This window comes from Scylla paramamosain, chromosome 13, assembly GCF_035594125.1.
Source record: "Scylla paramamosain isolate STU-SP2022 chromosome 13, ASM3559412v1, whole genome shotgun sequence".
NCBI lineage: Eukaryota > Metazoa > Arthropoda > Malacostraca > Decapoda > Portunidae > Scylla > Scylla paramamosain.
Window position 1 is genome coordinate 3,137,501 of NC_087163.1, and position 21,954 is coordinate 3,159,454.

The window sequence follows — 21,954 nt, forward strand, 5'->3', positions numbered from 1 at the left end:
AAAGGTGGTGGCGTGATTAAGGGTGATGTATATGTATGCGTGCGTGTTGTCTTATCAAGTGTACGGTATAGGTTGTGTAATTGTGTTGCAGGTTGTGTTGTAGATTAGTGATTGTAACTGCCACGTGTACACAGGAACTGGCCACGTGTTGTCTTCACTACTTGCACCTCCCACTTACTCCCCCCAACACTCCCCCCCCTTTTTTTCCTCCTTGAGTGTGTGTGTGTGTGTGTGTGTGTGTGTGTGTGTGTGTGTGTGTGTGTGTGTGTGTGTGTGTGTGTGTGTGTGGTGAGTGAGTGTGTGTTCGCGCTTATGTTCATAACTCATTGCCGAAACTTCATAGTCACCAGTTGTTAGTCAGAGCAGCTTAAATATAGATGCAATCACAGCACATGAGTCACGTTTAGATGATTCTTGACTTCTTCCATTACCAAAAAAATATCGTAAACTTCAATTTCTCTGGTAATATCGAGACTAAAATTGTACTAAGGCTGTTTTACTGAAGGGATTAAGAGAGCGGTATTTTGTAGGCAGCTTGTGTTGTGAGTGTTGTCTATGGGGGTACCATGTATGGTATTGCAGCTTCAGGTAAACCCAGGTGTTGCAATAGTGCGTAGGTTAAAGGTGTACCACAGGTGTTTGCGTTACATATGCAGTACGTGTATTGTGTATATCATCATTTTTTTCAGGTGTGACGTATAGGAACTCGTTCCTTATTCTCATCTATTTTAGCCTATCATCCCGACTACCTCTCCTTCAGGCTCCAGTGGAAGTTGTTGTGGTTTTCAAGGGTGTTTTCATTATTCCGGTGATAGTTTGACAGCAAATTCCCATCATCATTGAGAAAAATCAACCTCACCATCTTTGCGGCATTCGAAAGTAGTCTGTATCTCTGTATTATACGTTCAGTAATAAAGGGATAGGATGTTATACACTGTCCAAGGAGGATTTTTAAGAGCAAGCGTTAATGAGAGATAGATAAAAAATTTTGAAGAGTAATAATGATTCAAAAAAATGGTAGTGGTGGTGATGGCGGTGGTGGCGGTGGTGGCAGCAATAATAGTAGTAGTAATAGTTCAGTGCTCGTTTTCGTGCATCCCTACCAGCATTCCCCAAGGCTCGTAAGTGTTCCTCTCCTGCTATCATTGGTTGTATCATCATATAATTACAACAGGTGCCGTTACTGAGTCTTGGATGTTGCGTAAAGTATATCAGATTATCTTACAAATTCCACGTATAAGTATTTCCTGTTACTTTGTAGAGGCTTCCGACACGGCACCCTGTTAAGAAAAGATGGAAAATTGTGTGACGCGGAACTTCGGTGCATGAAACGAGACAAATGCAGACGAAAAGTAAATATAAGTATATGAAGACGTTACGGTATTGTCATTTGCTTTCGTTCAGTTCCCCTTAACCTATATCAGTGCTTTATAAATTTTCCCTCAGTTCCCAAACGTCTGCATGTCACACCCAGTTCCTTAGACCAGTTCTAGGATTGAGCAAGTCCCTTCAGGCAAGTTAGGACATGTACGTTACGCTATATGAAGGGATCCAGCACACAACATTTACTTCTGCTTTATTTACGAGCGGGGAAGAGAGGGAAGTGTTGAAGGAGAGAGAGAGAATAGGAAAGAGGTGATGCAGGGACCCTGGAATAGTGGAACAACTGTTATTAATTATTCCGCCTCTTTCTTATCCTCTCCCCCTTCGTATCTCCTCCTCTCTCCTCTCCTTTCCTTTCCTTTCCTTTCCTTTCCTTTTCTTTCCTTTCCTCTCTTATTCCTTTTCCCCTGTCATCTTAATTAGTTAGTTCGTTGTTTTGCAAATTTTCTCAACTCTTTCCCTCCCTCTCCCTCTTCTTATCTCCTCTCTCTCTCTCTCTCTCTCTCTCTCTCTCTCTCTCTCTCTCTCTCTCTCTCTCTCTCTCTCTCTCTCTCTCTCTCTCTCTCCCAGCCACCTTGGTTAGTTTGTTCGCTTGTTTGCTCAAAATTTATGTATGGGGAAATGTTCCTGTCTCTTTAGTCTCCGCGTCTCCCATCAAACATACGCTATAAAGAGTACTTCAGCTTGTTATTGCCTTCACCCCCCACCTTCTGCATCTCCCCGGCAGTGTATCTCCCCCCCAACGCACACTCGGACACACGCCTCGCAGTGTCCCGCTTTTTTTATTTTTTTTTCCCCGAGTGTTTTGGGGTACAGGGATTCGTAAATGTCGAGCTTATGTATTCCAGTCTCTCTCTCTCTCTCTCTCTCTCTCTCTCTCTCTCTCTCTCTCTCTCTCTCTCTCTCTCTCTCTCTCTCTCTCTCTCTCTCTCTGTTGCATGCTCTATTTTTACTTCCTCCCGCATTATACCACCAACATTATCACCCTCGTCCCCAGTAGCGCTCATTATCCCCCTTACCTTCTACCCTACCCTCTCCTCCCCTGTTATCTCTCTCCCCCTTCACTATCTCCCTTCCCCCCACGCTTTACCGTTCACACTGGCTCCCTCCCGCCCTCCCTCACCCCCCACCTGCGCCCCACCCTTCCTTTTCCTGGCCATTGTAAATGTGTGACGTGTACGCTGCATACACCAGTCAGCCACCAGACACGGGCCGGGTTGGGTGCCGGTCCGCGCTCGGCTTCCAGCGTATTGAGTGCTGTGCCGCGGTGCTACTCGGTCCACAGTGGTGCTTGCTGGCACGAGGCTTGTTCAGTGTGTGCTGGGCGGGGTGTCATTTGGGTGTGGGTGAAACAGTGGTGTAGCACGTGACGGCCTCGGGGAGGGTGTGTGGCAGGCCCCCGTGTGGTTGTGACTCTCCGCCGGGCTTCGTGCTTCGCGTCAAGGCTCCGCCACCGTGTCGCTTAGGATTCAAAGGTGCATCACGCTGCTGGCGAACTGTGTGTGTGTGTGTGTGTGTGTCAAGACTAGAGTTTGTGAAAGTGTGTGTGTGTGTGTGTGTGTGTGTGTGTGTGTGTGTGTGTGTGTGTGTGTGTGTGTGTGTCCCGCAAGGTGCTAAATTCAGGGTTGTGTTGCAGAGGACGGATGGCGCGACGAATGCGGACCAGGACGCGGCAGCTCAGGTGAGACACAGACACACGTACAGACGCACCTCCCCCGCGTCGCCACCCGCTCTGTGGGGCGTCTCAGTGAAGCACACCGTGACTTGCACCATCACTAATACATACATGACGTAAACCAAAGAGAACATGTAACGTTGCTTTACTCTCTCCTCAAGCTGTCGGTCACTTTCATTTACGTGGTGTTCATATCTTAATAAGAAACACCTGTTGAGTCACACACAGCCAGGTATAAGAGAAGCACAGGCAGTAGAGTGCGTGTGTTAAATTTACTGTGTTGTGTGATGCATGCTGCTTGTGAACGTATTGGTATTTCCGTACCCAGCGATGCCGCGCGCTGGAGCAGGAGAGGGACAAGCTGCAGGCCGCCCTTGCTGACCTCCAGGCCCGGCTGCAGCACCTCACACCCAAGGTAATTGTATGGAAAGCACTGCATTCATCTCTTCCACACACGCATCACTCCACTTATCCCTTCCACACACCACCATACCACGCAACTCCACACACCACCGCTCCAGCCTTCCTCCACACACCTCCCCACCACACTCTGCACACGGGCTCACACCGTCCTCACCAGCACACTCAGTATTCTCCACACTCAATCCTTACAAAATATCACTTTTCCTCGCACGCAATACTGTCCTTCACACAATGCAATGCCCCCTCCCCCACCAATGTTGCATCATCACCCCCAACTCCCCGTCACGCGGCACAATACGAGACACGTGTAATTATCCACAATTATGATGCTGTTCCTGATAAATAGCTTGTGTTCAGATCTCGGGAAAACTGGAACATGGTACATAGATAATTCTCCCCACTCAGTCATCCAGTGTATGAATTATTTACAGAAAACTTTTTATTTAACAGGCAGATGCAGCAGCAGGGTTGGAGGCGCAGGTTGCCTCCTTGAATGAGAGGTGTGCGGCTCTGCAGAAGGAAAATGAACAAAACGAGAAAAGTCTGGAGGAGTTGGACACGCAGCACCAGCAGGTTGTAGGTGAGGGCACAGGCACTGGCATCCCCTTCAGGAGACACTGCTGTGGAAGTAGAAATTAAGGGAAAAAGAAATGAGGAACAGAAATACATGTATGCACATTGTAACAGAAATCTGCTTTGCTTTGTGCCTAATTTGTGATGAACAGGATATCCTTTGTGGCTTATTGATGAATGAGCATTGTCATGTATACTTTGTAACCTTCATGCAGATCGTTGGTGTCGGTCGAAATTATGGCCCATCATTTTATTTCAGAACAAATTCTGAAAAAGAAGAAGGAAGCTCTAGAAGAGGCTCAGGCCCTGAGGACAGCTCAGCAGGAGGTGGCAGAGGCACTTTCCCAGGCACAGGTGGACCAGAAGAAGACACAGCAGGAAACAGAAAGCCTTCTGGCTGAGCTGACTGCACTGAGACTCAGTGAGGAGACTGCTCAGTCTACTCTGAAGAAACAACTTGAGGCATACAGTGAGGAGCTCAGTGACTTGAAAGGTCAATTAAGTGAAAAAACTACCCTTGCAGAGAAACTTGAGAAAGAGTTTCAGGTAATGAAGCAAGAAAATGCCAGATTACAGAAACCTGAAGAGGATCTCCAATCTCTTAGGGAAAAGGAAATCTCACAGTGCTCAGACCTGGAGGAGAAAAAATCAGTTCTTGCAGAACTTCAAAGTTTACAGATCAGCTATGAGGAGGAAACAAGATCTAATGCAGAACTAAAGACAACCCTAGAAAATATGAATACTGAGGTACAAAAGTTGAGATCATCAGAAGAAAGTTTAAGAGAATCAAACAATAATTCAGAAGAAAAGCGAAAAGTAGCCGAGACCAAGGTAGTGCACCTGGAGAAACAGGTTGCCAGCTTGATGCAGGAGGTGGCCAACCTCAATCTGACTGTGGCTGATACCCAGACAATTCTAGAATCTTCACAAGAGAAGGATTCCTTACAAGAACGAATTAATATCACAGAAGCTGCAAAGTGCCTAGTAGAACAAGAGCTACAGAAATGTCGACAGTCACTGGAGGATGCTAAAGCTCGCACAGAGATCTTGGAATCTGAACTGCAGGCAAAGGCTCAGGAGCTGACAATATCCAACACAAGGATCACAGAACTTGACATGAAAGTGAAACAAGCTGAGAGTGACTTGACTGCAGTGGACAGGTCGCAAACAGAGGAGATGGAGGAAGTGAAGAAGGCACTGGCCCATCACAACCAAGAGGTGAGAGAGAGAGAGAGAGAGAGAGGGGGGGGGATAAAAGACAAAGGAGAATATATGGTATTTATATTGTTGTTTTTTGCAAGAACTATAGTATTCTAATCCTTGCCAGCTACCTACCATGCTGGAGATAACACATCAAAGCACACTAGAGGAAGGAGTTTAAGATATCTTGCCTCTACAGGCACCCAAGACAGTGAAGGCTGGAGTGCACAGGCTGGTGGAGCTGCTGCGGGACTCAGTTTGGCAGCGAGACACGCTGGAACGGCACGTGTCCACTCTCTCACAGGAGTTGAGGGAAAAGAATGACCTCCTGGGTGAGGCAGAACTTTCCCGGGTGAGTTTTGTGGTGTGATTACTGATTGTTGTGCTGTATATCACATACACCTTTTCTCACAGATGTGCTTAGATTTTATATTGTTATTAACAGAGTTCGTTTGATACAGTTTTGAAGATTCCTAGTTGTGTAGGAACTTACCACATATTTGCCTCTTTTCTAATGACAGGTCCCTTATGAAATATTCATACTAACAGCTAGCAGAATAACAAGATGCAGAGAGGTTTGAAAACACGTTTGGAGATCAGTTAAGGATTGGTTTTCTCTCATCCTCAGGCTGAGTTAGAGAGGGAGTGTGAGGACCTGAGGGATCAGCTTGAGGAGGTCCAAAAGGGGGTGCGGCCTCCACCTGAAGGAAGTAGCCGTGGTCTACCCACAATTGAGGAAGAAGCTGAAGGAGGGGCTGAAGGAGAAGCTGAGGGAGAGCAGGTGAAGGAAAGTGTTGAAGTAAGAGAAGAGCAGCCAAGGGAACCCCCTGAACTGGAAAGATCCAATGAAATAGAGGCCCTGCGTGCTCAGGTGGAGGCTTTGTCTGAGGCTCGGAGGAACTTAGAGACCGAGGCAGCCAGCATGCGTGCAGAGCGAGATCAGCTGCATGGCCAACTGCAGCAGATGGAGGGACGTGCTGGGAACTTGGCTAACTTAGAAACTGAAGCAGCAGCGCTGAGGAATGAGAAAAAAAGTCTTGAGATGCAGTTGGAAACCTTGGCACAAGAACTTGATCTTACAACAGTAACTCTCCAGGATGAGAGAGACACACTCAAGGAGCAGCTCAGTACCCAAGGGGAACACCATCAGAGTGTTCAGGTAGAGCTAAGTATCCTTAAGCATGAGCGAAACTCCATTGGGCAACAGCTGGTGTCTCAGTACAAAGTATTGGAGGAGCGAGACGCCACCATCAGGATGTTGGAGAATGAGATTGATGGTCTTAAGGACACACTTAGGGAAACTTTTGGGGACCAGAACAAGTCCCTGGTGGTCACCTTGCAGGAGGAGCTCAACACAGTGAAGTCTCAGCTCATCTACAAGGAGGATAAAGTGGATGCACTGTCCCAGATGTTACAGCAAATTGCAGGAATTTTTGAAGTTGAGGATGCCAGCAACAACATTGACAGGACTCGTCAAATCATCCAGGACAAGCACACCACACTAGTAAAGACCCTTGAAGAAAAAGAAGAAAAAGCTAAAGAAATGTCTGAGAAAATTGCTAATCTACAGTCTGAATTAGAAACTTATAAGATGAATTCTGAAAAAGAAGCAGAGACATCAACAAAACTATATGAAAAAGATAAAGAGCTCAGTCTTACCAAAGAACATCTGACAAAAAGTGCAGCAGAAGCTGCTCAGTTACAAAAAACTTTGGAAGAAAAATGTGCAAACATAAAAACTTTAGAAAATAGTGCACAAGTTCTGCGAAATGAAATAGAAATGTTAAAGCATAAACAGGCTGAAGATAAAGGTCTTCTTTACCAAAGAAACACAGAATTGGAGCATTTGAGAGAAGAACTCAATAAAGCTCAACATGTAAGTCAAGAGAAGGAAGATCTGGCTCATATTTTAACGAGGGAACTGGAGGAGGCAAGGGCAAAAGTCACCTCTGAAGAAAAGGCAATACAAGATGTGTCTGAAGAGGCAGCTAAAAAGAATCATGATATTATGGAGAAAGAGGCAAAGATTTCAGCACTTTCTTTGCAAGTAAATAGCCTTGAAAAAGAATTAGAAGAATTGAAAATGCAAGAAAAACAACAATCAACACAATTATCACACACAGAGACAATAATCCAACAAGAACAGAAATTGAGGACAGAAAATGCACAGCTGCTGGAAGAAAAAAATGCATTGCTTCAAGAAAAGGAAAGAAAAAGACTTGAAATGGAGGAGCTGCATGTAGGACAAGAGACTGCCCTGAGGGAACTGGGAATCCTAAAGGCAGAGAGGGAACAAATGATTGCCACCATAACACACAAGCACCAGGAGAGCCTTTCCTACCACAATGAGATCCAGCGCCTCTCTCAGGTGCTGACACAGGTACAGTAATTATCCTCTTCATGGTCTGAGATTTGGGATTGTCAATGATTTTTTAGTTTACAGTTTTCCACAACTGTTTAAATGTTCTGCTGTATATACTGCTTTTGTCATGAAGCTTTACAGGTTTGAGGAAGGTCTGTTTGGCAAACCTTCACTTTTAAATAAAAAGTTTATTTTACAGACTGAATATTATTTATGGCATTAGGATTTTCATTGTTTGTTTGCCTTCAGACTACCCAGCAGCACACTGAGGAGAAAGCTGCCCTTGCATCTCAGCTGAAGGAGAGTGAAGGAGCCCTAGCAGAGAATCGCAGTCTTGTGGCCAGCCTGCGGGAGGAGCTCCATGCCCTCAGCAAAACACAGAGTGAGCTGCAGAAAAATGCTGCTGAAGGAATCATACAGAAAACAGAGGTAAGTTCAGATCAGGAAGTGAATAATCTAAAGATTACATTATTTTCTCTCTCTCTCTCTCTCTCTCTCTCTCTCTCTCTCTCTCTCTCTCTCTCTCTCTCTCTCTCTCTCTCTCTCTCTCTCTCTCTCTCTCTCTCTCTCTCTCTCTCTCTCTCTCTCTCTCCTTCAGACCTGATTTTACTTTTCCCCACTCCTGAAGCAGTTCATACATAATCTCTTGCATGCCACTATCTTCTGACACAATTTTATCCAGACTCTGATAATACTGATGTTATCAGCATCTTTATATTTTCAACTTTCACTTTCAAATCTCATTTATCTAATGATCTTATTACTATTTTTATCATTGCACTTACTGAAGTGTTTTAAAAATGTATACTATATTTGTTTAGTTTATCATTGGTGTCTAACTTAAAATCTCCTCCAGTACTTGCCTTATCATTCAGTATGCACTATTCTCTACTTATTAAAGATGTTTTCATCATCTCTTCTTGTGTGCATCTCAGCTCAGCAGTTTGCGAAAGGAATTTGACTCCCTGCGAGCCAAGTTCACCACATTGGAGCAGGAACGGGATCAACTGAGGGTTGCTAATTCTCACTTCAACACTCAATACCAAGATCAGAGCAAAGAGGTAAGAAGAGGTTAAGGAGTAAAGTGAATCGTCCTTTGCTTGATTTATTAGTATAGCTGACCCATAAAGCATGAAAGGCTCACAGTTACTTATAGGTCATCATAAAAATCAGTGGCTAATACTGGAAACCTTTTGCCCACATAGCTGAATAACATCAAGGAAAGAGAGAGTCGCTTGGCTGGTGAATGTGAGCGGCTGCGTCAACACTTGGTGACAGTGGAGGAATCGTACACAGCAGAGGCCCTGAAAGGGGAGGAGCGGGAGGCCACCCTACGCTCTACCCTCGCCAAGATGGAAGAGAAACTCAACAGTCACTCCAGTCTCTTGAATTCAACAAGGTGAGGAAGGCAACACAGGAATGGGAGAGAGAAAGGTCTCCATTGCTGTATCAGCAATTTTTTAGTTTTCCTCAAGACAGTACTTCTCATAAATATTCTCATAAAAATTAGAATTTTGTAGATACAATACTTAAGATGTGACACACTGCACCATGATCAGATTATAATTCAATGATCAATGGTTTGAGTTAGCTGTTGGTCAGAATGGAAGGCTTAAGTGTTTCTTTGATGCTTGCAGCCAACGAGCAAGTGTGCAGGTGGAGGCACTTCAGGAGCAGCTGCAAGAGATCTCAGCAAAGAGGGATGATGCAGTGCTGCGCCTCCATGCAGCAGAGGAGGCAGCAGAACAGCACCAGCACTCACTGGAAACCTTACAGCAGGTCTGGAACATAATCTTGCACACACCTCTTAAATGTGAAGTTATTTTATTGTTTAATAAGTAAAGACCAAATGTCACAGTTTCATTTATGACTTTTTGTTGTGATCATGTAAAAGAACATGAGAATCTTTTGCAAGTCATGCATCCATGAACCAGAAAGATTTATTGTTTATATTTGTAGCGATTAATGATCCTGTGACAGGATTCCCAAAACACTGCTCTTTGCAAAGACACCCATTGATGGATTAGCATCTTGTGTGAACAGATGCAATCCCATTAGTGGAGCAAATCTCACATGATGGCTGGATAGTACAGAGAGAAAAGTTTTGAAAGTGAAATATACAGTATGTAAACAAGAGATACAAGATTTTTTCTTTTTTTTTATTTTTTCTTTTTTACTCTTTACAGGTACTCCAAGACTTTCAGAAGAATCAGGCAAGGGAGATTGCTGAGGCAACAGAACGAACGAGACGGAAACTGGAGGACGAGCAGGAGAAAACCATTTCACTTGGTGCCCAACTCAGTGCCCTCAAGGTAAGATTTTTTCTTGTACACTTTTTTACATCTTGGCAGATTTCCAAAACTATTTGGTAGTCTTTCTAATCTTGATAAGAAATAACACATCCATGAAAAGTATTTAACTAGAACTTGTTTCATTGCTTGAATATCATCCCATGTTCGCAGAAAATAACTAATGATACGTGAAGGAATATGTAAGAGAAACAGAACAGCATGTTTACAAATGTTGTATCATTTACTTGTGGTGGTAGAGTCAGCTTGCAGAGGCACAGGGAGGCCTGGCAGCTGCTTCCAGGCTAGGGGACCAGCTAGCCAAGAAAGAACAGATGATTGTTGCCCTCAAGGCCCAAGGTAAGAACTTGTGTTGCTCATTCTTGTTTGCACTGTGTGCTGGTGAACTCAAGCAGAATGAGTGGTTGAGTGTGTGTGTGTGTGTGTGTGTGTGTGTGTGTGTGTATCTGTGTGCGTGCTTGCGTGCACGTGCGCATGCATATCTGCATGTATGTGAGTGTGTACTTGTATTTGCACACCTGGAAATGGCCTCATTTGCTCCATTAGAATGGTTGTGGTTTAGTGCATGGTGTAGTTGCAGATTAATTCTTTTAAGTAAATTATTTTAAAGCTAGAACAGCTGGTGTACTTTAATTTTTCAAATGTGACCACAGTGCAGTAGTTAGAGCTTTAAGTTAAATACCTATGAAGAGTAAAGAAGGCTTTGACCATTATCAGTAGCATGACCTTCCCAGTTATAATAACAATACCTGAATGAGCATTTCTGAAACCCACTATAGTTTAGTGGCTCTAGAAATATTACTTATACAAAGTGTTACCAAGCCTTGATCCTGTAATTTGTAATGTAAGCTGTTCATTTATGCATGTATCCTACATATACATACATCAGGAATTTTTGCTGAACTCCAAGAATGTGTAACTTACTGAAGCCATTTATGTGAAAGTGATTTGCTAAGACAAGAGCATGGTGGTTGGTGGCTTCCTGGTGACCATCGGGCTGGGCTTCCTGGGAGGGCATGGGTCAGGCTGGCACTGGTCGCTCGCTTCTCAATGGCTATAATGGTGATTGGTTGGCCGCTGCGAGGAGACCCGGGAGGGACCAGGATAACGCAGAACGACTAAATATCAGCTGGTAAATTTGGGTTGTGCACAAAGTGTGTCCCAAATTTCCAACTGGTATTAAGTTGAGCTGTTGTGACCCTCTGCTAGCAGGAGGCCCTGTGGTAGCTCACACCTCCTCCCTCACCTCACCTGCACCACCCAGCACCCTCACGCTCAACCTCTCCTCCTCCACACTCACGTTATGGTTTATTTGGTCCATCGCTCCATTGTGGGGGATGCACGCTTGCTTGTTTTAATGATTTATTTGGTTGCATTCTGTATATTTTTTCTTTTTTGTGCCATTGATTATTTTATTGTGCTTCAAGTATAATTTTTATTTTCTTGTTTCTTTTTATTTTTCATTGTCTGGCTTAAACCCATCCAACAGTTGCTGTCAGTGCTTTCTACCTGTTAGTTGAAAATATTGAGTAGTGCTTTCCCCTCACTGTGACTTAACAGAAGGTTCTGTGAGCAACTTCTTACACTTGGTGACGTGAGAACTTGAACTAACCTGTCTAGAGTAGTTGAAATAGGTGCTCCATTTTGAGAGTTGTCGTATGTAAGTGGTCTGCTCAGAAATAGGTATTAAGTTAATATCTATGTCACTGGGAACAGATTTATTTGTGTAAGCTACAATATCAAACATGTTTTAATTACATGAAATATTGTATATTACATTATAAGTAATCAGTTTCTGTATTTTTATCACTCATCTCTTAAAATACCCCTGCAAAAGTTTTATTTGTGTTGGTATAAAATAGACTTGGCCAACCTTAGAAAGCTGCAGATGAACAAAGGAAAGACTGAAGCATGATTCGTCAATGCACAAAAACTTAGGAAGGTAAAGGAAGCAAGTTTATAGAAATTGAATGTAGATTAAGCAAAATGAGAAACTTTAAAGGGAAAAAAGAGATTTCTTGGATGTGGAGATGGAAACACTGAAACCTCCTTGATGGCTTTATGGTGGTTGAAAGATAAGCAGACAAACAGACAGACATAATAGTGTTATATCTCAGCTTATTGTTCCATATTTTTTTGTATGTGGGAGAGGTGGGTATATATAGGTACATATCCATGTGTTTGTGCATGTACAAATGCATTTGCATGTGCTTATTTGTCCATTTACCTGGCAGCTGTTTCAGATTTTGTTCCATCTATTTTCCATTGTGTAGGTAACTGAAATGGGACATGTGTCAATGATAATGTTTGTTGACAAACATAATATGCATGACTACATTGATGCCTGGCCTCAGTCAGTCTTGTGTTTTGCATCCTCCACCTTCAGGAAAGTGTACAGGATTTTTTTTTTTTTTTTTTTTTTTTTTTTTTTTGAGGGAAGAGATTTGCATTCCCTTGCTATACCAAAAGTCACCCTCCTTATTTTGATCTCTCTCCAGACACTTCTTATTTTTTTTATTTTTACTATTATTTTATTTATTCATTTTGTTTATTTATTTATTTATTTATTATTATTGTTATTTTATTTATTTATTTTATTTATTTATTTTTATATATTTTTTTGTTTTTTTTTCATATAAATTATCAGTGTGTGCTAATTGTGCGTACATGCTGCATCTGATGTGTGGGTCTTTTAGGAATACTAACACAAGGAGAGATTATGCGTTAATGTGTGGTGTGCAAATTATGCAATGTAGCCTTAACCTCCATAACTCAACAAGCTCTCTGCTTACTTTTCTCAAGGTGCTTAATGTTTGGCAAGGCAAACCAAAACCTATTTCCATGGTGCACTCTGCATTAAATATCAGAAAGACTTGATGTGCAAGGTAATCGTGGCATAAGTGACTCTAGTGACATGTAATGTAAAACATTCTTGTAATAACACACCTTCACAGCTCTATCTTCTGCAAGTAACCACTGACCACCCTGATGCACGTTCTAGGCCTTGCTGGTGTAATCTCACAAGGTAAAGCTGAGGAGCCTCCAGATCTCAGACTACCAGGTGAGATTGCACGAACAGGCCTGCACACCACCATCTTCTCACCCAGTGCCTGTGAGCACACTCACTATAGATTGCACTGCATGGCACTTACAATACTGCATGTCTTGCTTTGGAATGAAGGTTTAAGGTCTGTGTTATTTGAGAAACTAATAAATAACTTTTTAGAGAAATTGACTAATTGAGAAGATACATAAATGTATTCAGCATCATTTGCCTCTGTGTTATCTTAATGAAGCAGTGATCAGATTCAAGGATCTTCGCTTAAATAAATTATCTCAGTTGGTCAGTTTTTGGCTGTTTATTTATCACATTCAACTTTGTGCCACATAGCAAATATGGTTTTCTGTGGATATTTTTAGTAACCAAGGGAATATTAGTTACCTCCAGCAATCACTAAAACAACATTCTACAGGAAGACTTCTACATTTTGCCTTTCTGGTGTCATTGCAATGCATAAAAAAATAATGTAGGTGTAACCTACTTAACTTTATGCTGTGTACCTATTTCATTTGTGAATTTGCTACAAAAGTTAATGTTACAGCAAAGCTGTCTCAATTCTGTTCCAATCCTCTAAGATGTTATAATTATATTATCATCAATCTCCCTTTATTCAAATGTAAATAGTGTGTACATATTTTCCAACTTTTGGTGTGAATAGTTTAAGTGAGAACAAACCTTAATCAAGTAACTCTCTTCCAAACTATTTGAGCATTGTGAAGAATGTGTGTGCCTGTGTGTGCAGGTGGTCATCTATATTAATCCAAGCTTCCCTTATCTTGATGTACACTCCTCTCACTGCTATTATATCTAATCCAGTCCAGATATCCATACTTGTACAGGTGTAATATAGGTATTTTTGTTGGTCAGACATCTGCCATTTCAAATATCGTTTCCTCAGATATCTAATTTCTTATTCCTGCAGTAGGTATGTTCTATATGATTCTTCCCATTCACTAATCTGTATATTGCTATGAAGCTCCTTTCTCTTTTGCCTTGAAATATTGGTAGTTCAGCTTTTCCTCTTATGAGTAAGTTTTTTTTCCATCTGGCAGTATCTTAGTTGCAACTCTCTCTCTCTCTCTCTCTCTCTCTCTCTCTCTCTCTCTCTCTCTCTCTCTCTCTCTCTCTCTCTCTCTCTCTCTCTCTCTCTCTCTCTCTCTCTCTCTCTCTCTCTCTCTCTCTCTCTCTCTCTCTCTCTCTCTCTCTCTCTCTCTCTCTCTCTCTCTCTCTCTCTCTCTCTCTCTCTCTCTCTCAGGGACCACAATGTGTGCATGTATGTGTGTGTGCACTTTTCCTCAGTATGTGGCAGGGACTGGAGGTAACTTAAGGTTTGTGTGTTGTGATGCATGTCTCCCAAGGTTGCTGGTTTATTTAAAATTTGCTGTTTTGATATAAGGCTAAGCATGGAAGCAATGCATTTTGTAAAGCATGTGATGGTGACAAATTAAAATTAAAAAAAAATGCTTGCAGACTTAGTGGTATGTGACATAGTGGCATGTGCTGTGTGACTAGGTTGAGTTCAGTCCACCTCCCATCTTGCAAGGGATTCATAGGCAATAGCTGGACTTTGTTTCTCTGACATTGAATTTCCTAGATTAAAGTGTTGGACATCTTTGGTGAACTGTCTTTCGTTCGTTTTGAGTTACAGCTGTAATGTTTTCAGTGTTAGTGTGGCCCTTTGTTATGTGACTCAAGGGGACAGAATGACACTACCATAGTGCATGAACTAATTATTATTATTATTATTATTATTATTATTATTATTATTATTATTGGTATTAATTTATTTTTGTGAAATTCAGTGTGCCTTTAAAATGGTTCTTGCAGCTTTGATCAAAAGAGAGATTTTGTTAAGTGTGTGTTTTTTTATTTTATTTTTATTTAATTTATCTCTCTCTCTCTCTCTCTCTCTCTCTCTCTCTCTCTCTCTCTCTCTCTCTCTCTCTCTCTCTCTCTCTCTCTCTCTCTCTCTCTCTCTCTCTCTCTCTCTCTCTCTCTCTCTCTCTCTCTCCATGCACGTTTGGATATTCTAGAATCTTACTGCCAAGACTTTGAAATTCATTTTCTTTTTCTTTTATTAATTTATTTCATTTTTATTATTTTCCTACAAAATGTGAGTAGCCATTACAAAATGTTAAAAATACAATTATGATCCTACAAATGCAAGCATGGTAACCTACTGCAGCTGCCCCATGCTTACCCTAGTAGCATGGTAGCTCTCTAGTGCCTCATAGCTGTGCTCACCAGCCAACTGCAGCCACCCCAAACCCAAGGCTGGCCAGAGAGGGATGGGCCAGGTTGGCAAGCAAACGTGCCAGCATCTTTGGCATGCCAGGTTAGGCAGGACGGAGGGGTGAGTATTACATCAGGTACTGGTGTGTGCATGGGAACCAGTGGCTGTGTAATACCCGCCCTGCTGCCTGCACCGTCTGCCTCCCACCAGCTGTCCTTGACCTACAGTGTCTATTTATATTATTTTGTTTATGCCTGAAAAGTTTTCAAGAATTTTCTGCCACATTTTGACCCTCAATCCATACCTGCTTGCTTCAGTTGATGCCTTTAATTATAAATTTATATTTTTATTTGAAATGGCCATGTGTAGGGATGAGTCTGAACTCTGTATTCTTTCATGAAATGTTACTCAGTGTGCTAGTTGATCATAGTCTTTATGATATATGAGCTTAAATTCAGTCAACCAGATGTGCATGGTAGATATTATATTTCATGTATTGCAGTGAAGTGGATCTCTTAATGTTAAGGATGCCATAAAGGTGGAGTGCAATAGTCAAGGAAGCCAGAAACATGTAATAAAATTAATGTGTTTGAATAGTATTAGCAAATGAATACACCTATAACATTTTTTTTTTTTTTCCCTCCAAGTTATAAATTATTTTGTAAGTTGGTCACATTAAGTTGAAGTTATTTTAAAGTAATAACTTTCACACAGCTCATGGTCAGTATGTTTGAACTTAGTAAATGGATTCTCACTAGTCTAACCGTATATGTACACATTGAAAGACATTTTTATATAAAACATGTGCTTCCATGTGTAGGTGTCCTGGTATCGCCTGCCCTCCAGTATATGTGGTTCATCTAAAGGATGTCATAGTGATAATAGGCCTCAATAATTCTTGCGCCTTTCTTAGAATGTTGAAAATGAGGGCAAGCAAGGTGTGTATACTGCCTCAGCTGGGCTTGTAACAAATAGCCATATACCAGTTGAAATTCAAGCATGCTGATCATGAACCTTTCTGTTTGAGGGAAACAATTTATGGCTTCCATTTACGGAGTTTATTTGTCAAATTAAGACTAGACAAGTTTGCCTTGTGTTGGAAATAATGTTGACTAATTTTAATAATTTTTACTTAAATATGGGTGTGATGTAATAATAATATATACTTCTGATCTCAATATGAAATCTTGAATGATTCATCTCTTTGCTTAAGTGTAGTTTATGGCAAAAACTTTTAGAGGAATAGTTTAATATATTGTAAATTTTTACTCCCTTAGTACACTTACAAATGTATTTTTAAACACTACTGTTGTGAAACCACTTTATCATTGTCTATCTTGTGACATGTCTCATTACAATTCTCTTTGCAGAGCTGATTCATTTTTTAAGAGTTAAAAATTATTAATCTTAATATTGAGACTTCATGACAAAAAGGGAATTATCATAGGTGAATAAAATTGACTGAAAATTCAAATGTCATACTGAAATTTTCTGACCATACAACCTTTCCACAGCAGACGCATAAAATGTTAGTGCCTGACAGTTACTTTGATGTAATGAAACTTTACTGCCACCTTCTGTCACTAATTGCCTTTTGTGCTCTGAACAGTGTCATCGCAGGAGGAGGTGGCAAAAAGGGCCCGAGATGAGGTGTCTTGCCTTAAGAATTCTTCCGAGGGCAAAGTGGAGAAGTAAGTAATCGTTATTGCCTTGGATTTGTACATTTTCAAAATATTAAACATTTTCTAACCATCATAAAGTAAAACAAAAGCAATTCTCAAGATATTGTTAAAGAGCTGTAGTAACTGACACTTAGTTGGTGGTGGTAATTTAGTATATATACATCTGTGCATTCCTAATTGATTTTTCTCAGTTGTACATATGAATGTAGCCTGCTGCCAGCCCATAAAATCAGCCTACTTGGCACAAAGTATTTTATTGATGGCGTCGCTCTTGGATGCCCACAGACCTCTCTTACGTAACCTTCTGGTTGGATACTTTGCCACTCCTGTTGACAAACGACAAGAAGTCTTGAGGATCATCGCAGAGGTATTGGACTTTTCAACAGAGGAGCGGTCACGAACAGGTCTGGACACTCAAGGCACCTCTTGGCTGTCCTCTATTGCAAACTTCCTAGCCCCTCCAGCCAGTAATGTGCGGGTTACCTCCAAGGTGGATGTGTTGGATCATACGGTAGGTACCAACAGGAAAACTACTATACCCTAGATGTCACCAGTTTTATTGCAATGTAAACAGAATCTTTAAAAAATTTGGGCTTGGGCAACAGGAAAAAAGCACCAGCATAACCCATAAAGTGATATGAATTCAGTGAAGGTAAAAATTGGTGAGGTGAAGATAGAATAATGCATAGATATCTAAGAATACTGTATATGGATAAGCTGATGATACATGTGGTGTCAGTTGTGGTACATGTGGTGTCAGTTGTGGTGGGTGAAAGGGTAAGAATGGAAGTGGTAGATTAAAAAATAAAAACTTAAGCTGGAGATAAGGAAGAGAGCAGTCAAGTGAGAAATTATTTTGTGACTAAAAACTGGCTGTTTTGTATCCAAAGTGGGAGTAATAATTATTTCATGGGCTCAGGAAAAATTACTACTAGATGGCAATGCCAGAGATCTCACTCATTGCCTTGATCGACAAAAATGGGCAGTTCTTATTTATGCTTGCCAGAAGTGTGCTTTCTTATCAAGTGCCTCTGCCCTTATCTCTTCTGCTGCTTTGAGTAACACCCACTTATTCCCATGTGCAAATTTTCCATTGTATCTGTGACATACACCAGTGAGGCTAATATAATGAGTGATTTAGTGTTACAAGTTAAGGCTCAGTGCTCAGGAAATATGTTAGCAAGCTGATGTAAATAGTTGTTACAATACATCACCTTGGTCACTTAAGTTTCTTAAGGATGCAGGAGAGTATGAGATAACCCGCCACAAACACTTGACATCCTGGAGAAGCATAGCATTCTTTTCCATTAACTGTCTTGCTGTAATGGTGGTATTTTCCTCCATCTGATGCCCTATGCGAGCCAAAGTCCTACCATTTATCTTGGGAAGCCATCCCTCCACCATGTTTGTGGTGTGGTCTCTCTCACTCTCACAAAACTTAAATTTAGAAACCCAGTGGCGTATCTGTTATAAATTGATTTTGTCAGTTTGCTGACACACTTCCTTAGCACCAGGTCTTAACTTGTAACACTCAGTCACTCTCACTGTGTTAGCCTTAACTTGTGTGTCTCAGACAGCACATGGAATTTACATGTGGAAATATACGTATGCATTACTCAAAAAGCTGCAGAGGACAAAAGGTTATCCACACCCCTTTGTCAAAGCATTTGGCAAGATGTCTAGTATTGCAATACAGTAGTGATTTTTCTGTGCAGTTTTTCCATTGTGAATACACAGGCAAAATACCTAATAGACATGTTAGCTGGCCACACACAACTCACTAATACAACAGCTAGATGCATTGATTACGTTAGTGAACTGACCCTTGTGCAAAACCACGTTGAGTTGAAATACCTAATACTGCAACTCACTGCTGTAACAGCTAGATGCATTGACTGTTACTGAACTGACCCTTTGGTAAACCCATGATAGGTTCAAAAATATGTAAGTAAAAAGTCTACCACTCTTTGCTCCCACAGCCAAGATTGCATCAAAAGCTCCCAAGACTAGCCCATATACAAGAAAGTACTTACTGTTTGAGCACCATCCACCACAAAATAGTCCCCTTGAGCAGTGATACAGCACTCCCAGAGTTGTTAATATACCCTACAAACAAAAGCACCACTGAATTAAGAGCTCTGTTTGTCTGATAACATTCTGCTGCTGTGATAACAGCAAATCCCTTGGGTACTCTTGCTTTCTATCTGAGAGCCTTTTCTGAAAATAAAAAATCAAATTAGAAATTAAATTTTTTTTTTTTATAATTTTAACTTGTTATAGAAATAGGTAATGTAATCATGAATGTTTTTGTTTACATTCTAGACACAAATTGCAATTATTACTTAGGAATTTAATCACAATGTCTTGTTATCCACCAGTCGCTGTCACAGGCCTTCATCAGGTTCCTAGAAGATGAGTCAAACCCCGGCCACAGCCTCGCCTGCCAGCTGTACAGATGGCTCAGCAGACAACTGAGAAGGCAGAAAAGAAGGCACAGGCTAAGGCTCAGGCTGCCAATAAGGTAAGCTATGTAGAAACATTGTCTTTAATAACAGAGAAACTTATACACTGTATATTCCTCTCATTTTCCTATCCACCCTCCATAACCCATAATGTCCTCCCATAGGCAATACATCAGTCACATCCACTTATAGGTACCTATCTCAATGCATTAGTTTATTTAAAAATAAACTGTTTGTGAAATGTTTCACTTCATTATTTAAAATAGTTTATTAATGGGGTCGCCATGGTGTAATGGGACTGGATGCACTTTGGGGGCCGAGAGGTCCTCTCAAGCACACAGGTTCAAATCCTGGCCATGGTCCGAGGGTAGGAAGGGCATCACTCAGGGTAAAGTCCTTTGTTAGGAGGCACTGCTCTAGCCCTGATAAACTAAGGAAACCAGACATTAAGCCAAAAAAGGAAAATTTTACACACATGTTTACATAGTAAGTTGTGCAGCTTAAAAGATAAATAAATAAAAATTAAAAGTGGTAATTCATAGATTGCAGTGAATGACATGGCTTGTTAAAACCTGACATGTTCTGTTTCAGATTAACCCATTCATCAGCAGTGGGGACACCCAAGTGCCTGACGGTGACCAAAGTCCACGCAACTCTTCACCTCTCCTTGCTGCAGCCTCCACACCCCCCACACTCCCATCCTTTGCACCTCAACAACATCACACTCCCTCAACTCTGGCTGCACCTTCTCCTCTCCCTCCTGGCAGTGCTCCAATAGGACTGACTCCTGTATCTACTAACAAGTACCTCACTAACCTCCTAACACCAGATGCAGGCAAATCAGATGAAAATGCCAACAAACAGCTCACTTAAAAACTTTAATAGTCAATGGCATTGGGTCACTCACTGGGGTAGTCAGTTTACGTGTTGAGTTTATTTTATGAAAGAATCTGCCTTATGCTAAATAAGTGAGATGGACAATAATGTTTTGTACAGTTCAGTTAATAAATACTATCCTCACAAAAGCCAAAGCTGTATGGTGATGAAAATAAGTTTTTTATAATGGTATTGGTAGTTGAGGAAAAACAAATAAAATATTTTTCTATCACATAACATTTTTTATGACATTCCATTACTTGACTAGCAGTGGCAGAAACAGTGTGAGATCAGCGATGGGTGAGAGCCTAGACATTCATGAACTGGTACTTCTCAATAAGTGGCTATGAATGCACTACCAAATGGAGGCTTTTCTTTAATACGCATATCTGCTTTATTTTCATTATTATTTATTCATATATATTTTTTTAAGCTTATAAAAATAACAGGCTGGGGCAGGTAGCTTAATTACATCATTCCAGACTACCACAGTGCAAAGCCACCAATTCCTCACAAATCAGTAGAGGAAATACATCTACCAAGCTCTACTAATATTCTCACACTCTTTCATGAGCCAATAACAGCAATGTCATTAAAAAATATGTATGTAAATCTAACACAAAATTCAAAACAGAATCATGAGCCAATAACAGCAACGTCATTAAAAACTATGTATAAATCTTACACAAAATTCAAAATAACTGTTCTATTCATCGTCAGCACTGAACCACAACATGGCAGAGGTGGTCTGCCACATGGGGAGGAAAAAGTTAAAATGTTAGTTGCAGGCGTAGTTTAGCAGACATGCATACTGATGTCATCAAGTTGCAGAATTTAGTGCCAACAATTAACCGAGTGCACCAAACAATACTGTGTGCTTCCTTTTGGTAGGTGTGCCACTGTGACTTGATAAATACGAGTAGAATACAAGCCGAAAAATGAACAGGTTGATGTTTTCAACTAACATTCAACTAACATTTAAATGATGTGATATTTCATAGTAGGATGTGATATTTCTGCTCACAAACATACATTAGTTGAGCAGACTCTACATGTACAGATACACAGGTGACACAAGTCGCCTATACTACAATATAAATTGTTCCCTATAAATTTAACTCAGGCTGTTGTTGTGTGTTCTTGTGTCCTGGTTAGTGAGGGATGAATTGTAAATGGTGTATTTGGTGAAGAATAGATCTAACACACGGTATGAATGAGTTGATGGCATTTAGGAGTGATTGTAACAGGTCACCATCATGTTTATGCCAAATATTCATTCTTTATTTTATTTTTTTATTTGGGTGGTCATCACTTGTTGTCTCATCAGCTTGTAAATACAAGATTTTATAGATCCTTTTGCTTAATTATCATTCAAGAATAAAAAAAAAAAATGTAATGAACGTGTTGTTTTACTCAACACCTTGGGGTTAACAGGAGCCTGTCCAGTAATGGGCAAATGCTTCCAACACCCGCCCAAGAAGTGTGTGTGTGTGTGTGTGTGTGTGTGTGTGTATTTATTTACCTAGTTGTGGTTTACGAGAGGAGTAATCTCATAGTATCCTGTCTCCATATCTATCCAGTTTGGTCTTAAAAGCATGTGTGTGTGGGAGAGAGAGAGAGAGTACATAAAAGCAAAGTTGAAGACACACCACAGCTGCATGTAGCCTCAGTGGTCATCTCTGTCTTGTTCACCTCTGAGCCTGTGGTGGATAATG

The 21,954-nt window shown here is 41.0% G+C and overlaps 1 protein-coding gene across 4 annotated transcripts in view; it reads left to right on the forward strand.

Moving 5' to 3' along the window:
* The window catches only part of LOC135106340 (thyroid receptor-interacting protein 11-like), a 70,864-nt gene extending 49,274 nt beyond the window's left edge, over nt 1-21,590 (forward strand). For 3 of the 4 annotated variants that reach the window (XM_064015256.1, XM_064015258.1, XM_064015260.1), the window contains 17 exons: nt 3,020-3,064; nt 3,387-3,473; nt 3,932-4,061; nt 4,314-5,272; nt 5,454-5,606; nt 5,883-7,634; nt 7,866-8,045; nt 8,552-8,677; nt 8,822-9,015; nt 9,254-9,395; nt 9,803-9,928; nt 10,165-10,264; nt 12,927-12,986; nt 16,829-16,910; nt 17,187-17,412; nt 19,280-19,422; nt 19,955-21,590. In XM_064015256.1, the coding sequence (XP_063871326.1) occupies nt 3,020-3,064; nt 3,387-3,473; nt 3,932-4,061; nt 4,314-5,272; nt 5,454-5,606; nt 5,883-7,634; nt 7,866-8,045; nt 8,552-8,677; nt 8,822-9,015; nt 9,254-9,395; nt 9,803-9,928; nt 10,165-10,264; nt 12,927-12,986; nt 16,829-16,910; nt 17,187-17,412; nt 19,280-19,422; nt 19,955-20,141 (4,692 nt within the window). In that variant the 3' untranslated portion in view covers nt 20,142-21,590. The remainder of the gene's footprint in view (nt 1-3,019; nt 3,065-3,386; nt 3,474-3,931; nt 4,062-4,313; nt 5,273-5,453; nt 5,607-5,882; nt 7,635-7,865; nt 8,046-8,551; nt 8,678-8,821; nt 9,016-9,253; nt 9,396-9,802; nt 9,929-10,164; nt 10,265-12,926; nt 12,987-16,828; nt 16,911-17,186; nt 17,413-19,279; nt 19,423-19,954) is intronic. The other variant, XM_064015257.1, reaches the window with a different exon arrangement.
* The last annotated feature ends 364 nt before the right edge of the window (nt 21,591-21,954 follow it).